Source organism: Ascaphus truei, chromosome 9, assembly GCF_040206685.1.
Source record: "Ascaphus truei isolate aAscTru1 chromosome 9, aAscTru1.hap1, whole genome shotgun sequence".
Taxonomy (NCBI): Eukaryota; Metazoa; Chordata; class Amphibia; order Anura; family Ascaphidae; genus Ascaphus; species Ascaphus truei.
In genome coordinates this window covers 60,177,031-60,184,288 of record NC_134491.1, presented here as the reverse complement: position 1 = coordinate 60,184,288, position 7,258 = coordinate 60,177,031, and the positions used below count along the sequence as shown (strand labels likewise).

At 40.8% G+C, this 7,258-nt stretch overlaps 1 protein-coding gene across 7 annotated transcripts in view; it reads right to left on the bottom strand.

The window, feature by feature from the left end:
- The window catches only part of IKBKE (inhibitor of nuclear factor kappa B kinase subunit epsilon), a 38,075-nt gene extending 31,087 nt beyond the window's left edge, over positions 1-6,988 (bottom strand). For 4 of the 7 annotated variants that reach the window (XM_075615164.1, XM_075615166.1, XM_075615169.1 and 1 more), the window contains exons 1-5: positions 6,838-6,951; positions 5,120-5,241; positions 4,534-4,674; positions 4,175-4,304; positions 1-150 (exon numbers count right to left, since the gene is read on the bottom strand). The exon at positions 1-150 is cut by the window's left edge and continues 32 nt beyond it. In XM_075615164.1, coding sequence (XP_075471279.1) covers positions 1-150; positions 4,175-4,304; positions 4,534-4,674; positions 5,120-5,206 — 508 coding nt within the window. In that variant the 5' untranslated portion in view covers positions 5,207-5,241; positions 6,838-6,951. Of the gene's footprint in view, positions 151-4,174; positions 4,305-4,533; positions 4,675-5,119; positions 5,242-6,837 lie in introns of those variants that run through there. The other 3 variants (XM_075615163.1, XM_075615168.1, XM_075615167.1) reach the window with 3 other exon arrangements.
- Between the last annotated feature and the right edge of the window lie 270 nt (positions 6,989-7,258).

Here is a 7,258-nt window from a genome sequence, read left to right as displayed (position 1 = left end):
ATTTCTCATCATCCTCGAGCTCCCGCGCGGCCCCGAAGTCCGTCAGCTTGTAGATGCTGCGCCCGTCCTCTCCTATCAGGCGCATGATGTTCCCAGGTTTGATGTCCCTGTGCACGACCCCGTACTGACGCAGGTGGTTCATCCCCGCCACTGGGAACACAACGGGGGCAGGAAGCGGTGTCATAGGATTGTGTATTTATCGATCGGTGTGTGTAACATTCTATCCATCTGTCAGTCTGTGCATCCATTCATCTACCCATATATCCTTCTAACCATATCTATATATCTACCCATACATCCTTCTAACGGTATCTATATATCTACCCATATATCCTTCTAACCATATCTATATATCTACCCATATATCCTTCTAACGGTATCTATATATCTACCCATATATCCTTCTAACGGTATCTATATATCTACCCATATATCCTTCTAACGGTATCTATATATCTACCCATATATCCTTCTAACGGTATCTATATATCTACCCATATATCCTTCTAACGGTATCTATATATCTATCCATACATCCTTCTAACGGTATCTATATATCTACCCATATATCCTTCTAACGGTATCTATATATCTATCCATACATCCTTCTAACGGTATCTATATATCTATCCATACATCCTTCTAACGGTATCTATATATCTACCCACACATCATTCTAACGGTATCTATATATCTACCCACACATCATTCTAACGGTATCTATATATCTACCCATACATCATTCTAACGGTATCTATATATCTACCCATACATCCTTCTAACGGTATCTATATATCTACCCATACATCCTTCTAACGGTATCTATATATCTACCCATAAATCCTTCTAACGGTATCTATATATCTATCCATACATCCTTCTAACGGTATCCATTCATCTACCCACACATCATTCTAACGGTATCTATATATCTAACCATACATCATTCTAACGGTATCTATATATCTACCCATACATCCTTCTAACGGTATCTATATATCTACCCATAAATCCTTCTAACCGTATCTATATATCTACCCATATATCCTTCTAACGGTATCTATATATCTACCCATAAATCCTTCTAACGGTATCTATATATCTACCCATAAATCCTTCTAACGGTATCTATATATCTACCCATATATCCTTCTAACGGTATCTATATATCTACCCATATATCCTTCTAACGGTATCTATATATCTACCCATAAATCCTTCTAACGGTATCTATATATCTACCCATATATCCTTCTAACGGTATCTATATATCTACCCATATATCCTTCTAACGGTATCTATATTTCTACCCATAAATCCTTCTAACGGTATCTATATATCTACCCATAAATCATTCTAACGGTATCTATATATCTACCCATAAATCCTTCTAACGGTATCTATATATCTACCCATAAATCCTTCTAACGGTATCTATATATCTACCCATATATCCTTCTAACGGTATCTATATATCTACCCATATATCCTTCTAACGGTATCTATATATCTACCCATATATCCTTCTAACGGTATCTATATATCTACCCATAAATCATTCTAACGGTATCTATATATCTACCCATAAATTCTTCTAACGGTATCTATATATCTACCCATAAATCATTCTAACGGTATCTATATATCTACCCATATATCCTTCTAACGGTATCTATATTTCTACCCATATATCCTTCTAACGGTATCTATATATCTACCCATAAATCCTTCTAACGGTATCTATATATCTACCCATAAATCCTTCTAACGGTATCTATATATCTACCCATAAATCCTTCTAACGGTATCTATATATCTACCCATAAATCCTTCTAACGGTATCTATATATCTACCCATAAATCCTTCTAACGGTATCTATATATCTACCCATATATCCTTCTAACGGTATCTATATATCTACCCATAAATGATTCTAACGGTATCTATATATCTATCCATATATCCTTCTAACGGTATCTATATATCTACCCATAAATCCTTCTAACGGTATCTATATATCTACCCATAAATCCTTCTAACGGTATCTATATATCTACCCATATATCCTTCTAACGGTATCTATATATCTACCCATATATCCTTCTAACGGTATCTATATATCTACCCATAAATCATTCTAACGGTATCTATATATCTATCCATAAATCCTTCTAACGGTATCTATATATCTATCCATAAATCCTTCTAACGGTATCTATATATCTACCCATAAATCCTTCTAACGGTATCTATATATCTACCCATATATCCTTCTAACGGTATCTATATATCTACCCATATATCCTTCTAATGGTATCTATATATCTACCCATATATCCTTCTAACGGTATCTATATATCTACCCATAAATCATTCTAACGGTATCTATATATCTACCCATAAATCCTTCTAACGGTATCTATATATCTACCCATATATCCTTCTAACGGTATCTATATATCTACCCATAAATCATTCTAACGGTATCTATATATCTACCCATAAATCATTCTAACGGTATCTATATATATATCTACCCATAAATCCTTCTAACGGTATCTATATATCTACCCATAAATCATTCTAACGGTATCTATATATCTACCCATAAATCCTTCTAACGGTATCTATATATCTACCCATAAATCCTTCTAACGGTATCTATATATCTACCCATAAATCCTTCTAACGGTATCTATATATCTACCCATAAACCATTCTAACGGTATCTATATATCTATCTACCCATAAATCATTCTAACGGTATCTATATATCTATCTACCCATAAATCATTCGAACGATATCTATAAACCAAGAGAGAGAAAAAAACAAGCACTATATCCAATGCTAGAAAGCCAGCAAAAACAGGAGTGCGTTCCCACGATTAAAAATAAGGCTATTTTAAGGGATCATTGCAGCAAAAAATACACCAACGCGTTTCGGACTAGAAAAACCCTTTATCAAGGTGAATCACTTGTGAATCATTCACCTTGATAAAGGGCTTTTCTAGTCCGAAACGCGTTGGTGTATTGTTTGATGCAATGATCCATTAAAATAGCCTTATTTTTAATCGTGGGAACGCACGCACTCCTGTTGTATTTGCTGGCTTACTAGCATTGGATGTAGTGCTTCGGTTTTTTTCTCTCTCTTGGTTCATTGAACTCTACAGACAGAGGCACACCTACACCCCAGGATCATTGGACTGAAGGACTCACCACTACTTGGAGACATACTTCTCATGTGAGTTCATTCCTATGTTCCACATTCCACCATCTGGATGCTGATTAATTATCATTTATTGTTCCCTCTAAATTGGATGTTATACTAGCCCTGGTCACCGGCAGGTGGTTAACACAATATCCTTACTGCATTGCTACGTGGGATCTTAACACACCAGTCATACATCGTTTTGGGACAATTATTATTTTTTTCAGCACAATTATTACTTATTGGAGGGGTATCCATATAAGACTTTGCCATTCTATCATTCAACAATGCTGTTTTTTCTGTTTTAGAGCACCATACAACAATTGTTCAATCCTAATGGTATCTATATATCTATCTACCCATATATAATTCTATTTAATGGTAAATATATAAATATTTAAAATTAAAGATTAAAATACATAGAGATGGATGGATACTGTTAGAGCGATAGATAGCTAGATAGATAATAACTGTATCGATCTCTATATATATAATAATTATAATCAGAATCTATCCATACCTATCTACCCATCTATCATTCTATCTGTATCCACCTATCTTTCTACAAATCTTACTCTATCTATTCATACCTATCTATCCATCAATCATGTATATAACATTCTGTATTCATCCATCTTTCTAGCTCTATTGATATTTATATTTCAATATATATCTATTGTCTTTCTCTCTATTTACCTCTTTAGCAATCTCTACATATCAATATGACTAAATATCCAAGTACCTCTGCCATATTCATGTACATAGCATTGTACGAGCTCACGGGTCACTACCCCACAGATCTTACTATGCATTTCTTCTGTAAACTTTTTTTGATAGTGGTTACTTAATTCTGTAATACAACAGGTGAAATTCTGCACCAGGGACCATCAGATTCACCCTGCCTTGGTGGACATGTTGAAGATGTTGGAGCTTGTGACCAGATCTCAGGTTATATGGTATCTCACCCACACACTGCACAACGATGAGGAATTCCGACTCGGACAGACCAAATGCGTTCTCCGGCTCCTCCAGGACAGTGAGCAAACTCCCGCTGGAGCAGTACTCCATAATCAGCACTTTCTGCTTACTGCTGCCCTGGGGGAGCACAGGAGAGCACAGGGCGTATGAGAGGAGTGATGGGGATGGAGAGTAAAGGTAAGAAGGAGCAGTGACACAGGGCGAGGGGCGAGAGGGGCACAGACAGAGCGAGGGGCGAGAGGGGCACAGTTATAGGGACAGGTAAGCCGGTGGAATGAGGTGGGCTGGATAATTTGTGGGAGTCGGAGATGCTGCGAGATGAGGGGTGCGTAATAGGGGGACTCACAGTTTCCTCCACAGCGAAGAGTTTCACAATGTTCCTGTGGTTGAGTTTTCTCAGCATCTCGAACTCTCTCATCTGCACCTCATACGGCCGAAGGTAACTGACGTTATTAAACACCTTCACTGCCACCTCCCCCCCCGACTTCTGTGGGAGCAAACACGCAAACACAGTGGTTACACGGACAGATGTTCAGGAGCCGGGTGGGGGTGACCATGAAGGCGCTCGGCGTTCAACTCCAACCTCGGCGCACTACATGCGATTGCTCTTCCCGTCGCTTGTGCGGTGGGAAAAGTGGCTTAAAAAAGTAGCGATACTGTGCGTGATAAACAAAAAGTCGCCGTTTATTATACATGGAGAAAAACCTAATGTAATGGTGTCCGAAATATTCAAGCAATATTTATGCTGTAAAAAAAAAGGGGGAAGGGGGAAGGGGGGAGGTTCTCCCAAAAAATGTCTTTGAATAATTTTTTTTTAAATGGACTTTCATGGGATTGTAAATAAAAAAGACGTGTGCGGTCAGCATTCCGCCCCAGAGGTGGCTGCAGGCGTAAGGTACTTATAACTAAGGTGCTATATATGTGGCACACACCTTATTCCGTGCTTTGTACACACTGGCCGTGGCGCCCTGTCCCAGGATATCATCCATCTGCCACAGATAATTCGGGGTGCTCTGCATTTCCCCAGCGATACGGGGGTCCCTTCCTCCAGGATCTGCGGGTGAGAAGCCAGGTCTTTATTAACACCTTCGCTGCCAAAGTCTTGGAAGTTAAACACTATAGCGGGACAGAGGTAGAGATGAGCCATGTGTGTGAGGTTAAGCACTGGAACAGCAGCGGGTGCTGTAGGAAGCCCAAGAGAAGTAAGGCTGCGCCGGTGACGGCAACTTAACGTTGCCTGAAAACAAATACATTGTCGCCGCCACATGCGCGCGACGACGACGTTGCTTTGTCGCCGTCGCGGAAACTAGAAGCTGGCAACATTTGATTTTTCAAGGGCTTTCGCGTCACGGGAAGGCCCTTGAACAAATCAAATTGCCGGAATCCCGCGACCCCACCGAAACATAAAACTTTCGCCGGTGGCGACGTCACTTGCCGTGTGGCCGTCACTATAGGCACAGCCTAAGCCTTCTTGTGTCCTGAATGCAGTTACACTGTTGCTAAGGAATAGGGGTACCATCACTTCAGGGGTTATATATAGAATCCCTGCAAGATGCACACACGGGAGTCTATGACCGGGATACACTATGCTTCAATAAGGGGTATCTGAGGCCATCAAGGAGAGAAGGAGCGGCTCAGTGAGTAAAGACACTGACTCTGACACTGAGTGTGAAGCAGGGGAACCAGGTTCAATTCCCGGTGTCGGCTCCCTGTGCCTCAGGCACCAAAAACATAGATTGTAAGGGACCTGTGCCTGCAAAATGTCTCTGTAAAGCGCTATGTAAAACTAGCAGCGCTATACAAGAACATATTATTATTATCATCTGAGATCAACCCTGTGTTAAATGGTGCGGTTCCCCCTAGATGTGGTCAATAGACACTACATTAATTACAGCTGCAGGGGCTACGTGAGATATCTCCAAAGGTAAATACCCACAATCCCCCATGCTTGTGGGTCAATATGAAGCCACGACAGCATCTTATTGGCCTGCGTGCTGTGGGTGATTTAAGGACCAGAACATACCAGCACCCCTTACAGAGGCAAGTATCTCAGGTAGCAGGGGGTCTTTGGAGCTGAAATGAACGCGGTTCAGCTCCGGAGAGCCTCGGCTTTATACCTAATAATAAAATAAACAGTGGCTTCAGCCCAGGTGGCTCAGTCAGAATGCTATCATGAAAAACCTGACCTGTTGGTGGCCCTTGAGGACTGGAGTTGGCAGCTACCCCTGGTATAGTAAATTTTCTATGCATTTAAAAGGCATTGGTTAATAAATGTGACTGATTTTTTTGGCAGAGAGATTTATAGCACCTAATACCCGGGGGCAACGTAACAAACGCAGAATTTACACCATAAAAAAAAAGACGTTTTTAACCACTTAAGTGCCGGCTATGGGTTAATACGTAGACTCCCACATGTAAAAGGAGCTTCGTCAACCTGAGACATTACATCGACAGACACTATTAACGACATGTATACACAATAGGATTTACCATTTTAATGTAGTATACGCAGAAATATATAACCCCAAATAAAAATGCTAAACGCTGTCACCCTGTGCTCTGCTGGCTATTCTGGCAGCCAAGTGGGGTGGGGGGGGGGGGGGGGGTGTCAGTGCAGAAAGAGGGGGAGAGCTGTATACTTCTTACTTACCTGTTTGATGACTAGTAGGGGGGATATACCTGTGTACATAGACCCCAGCACGGTCACAGCCCCCAGTCACACACACACACAGCTCTGTCACTTTCACACTCACCCACACTTCCTTGTTTCCTGCACCGACATGCCTCTTAAAGGGACAGACTGCAGCAATGTGTTGCTGGCCTCTCGCAGCAAAGAGGTTAATATTTTCGTTATACCGCCTGGACAGAGAGATGGGCTGTCTCCGAGTACCGTGTTGGCCTGAATATAGTGTTTTTTATTTCCTAAAAATGTCCTCCCCAAAGCTGTACTCGCGTTATGTGCGCAGCCGGACACCTTTTATTGCTCATGTAGAACACCTTCAAAACTTTAGGGTCGTATTATGTGCGAGACCGTCCTATATTCGGGCCACTACGGTACATTCTGCCCCTCA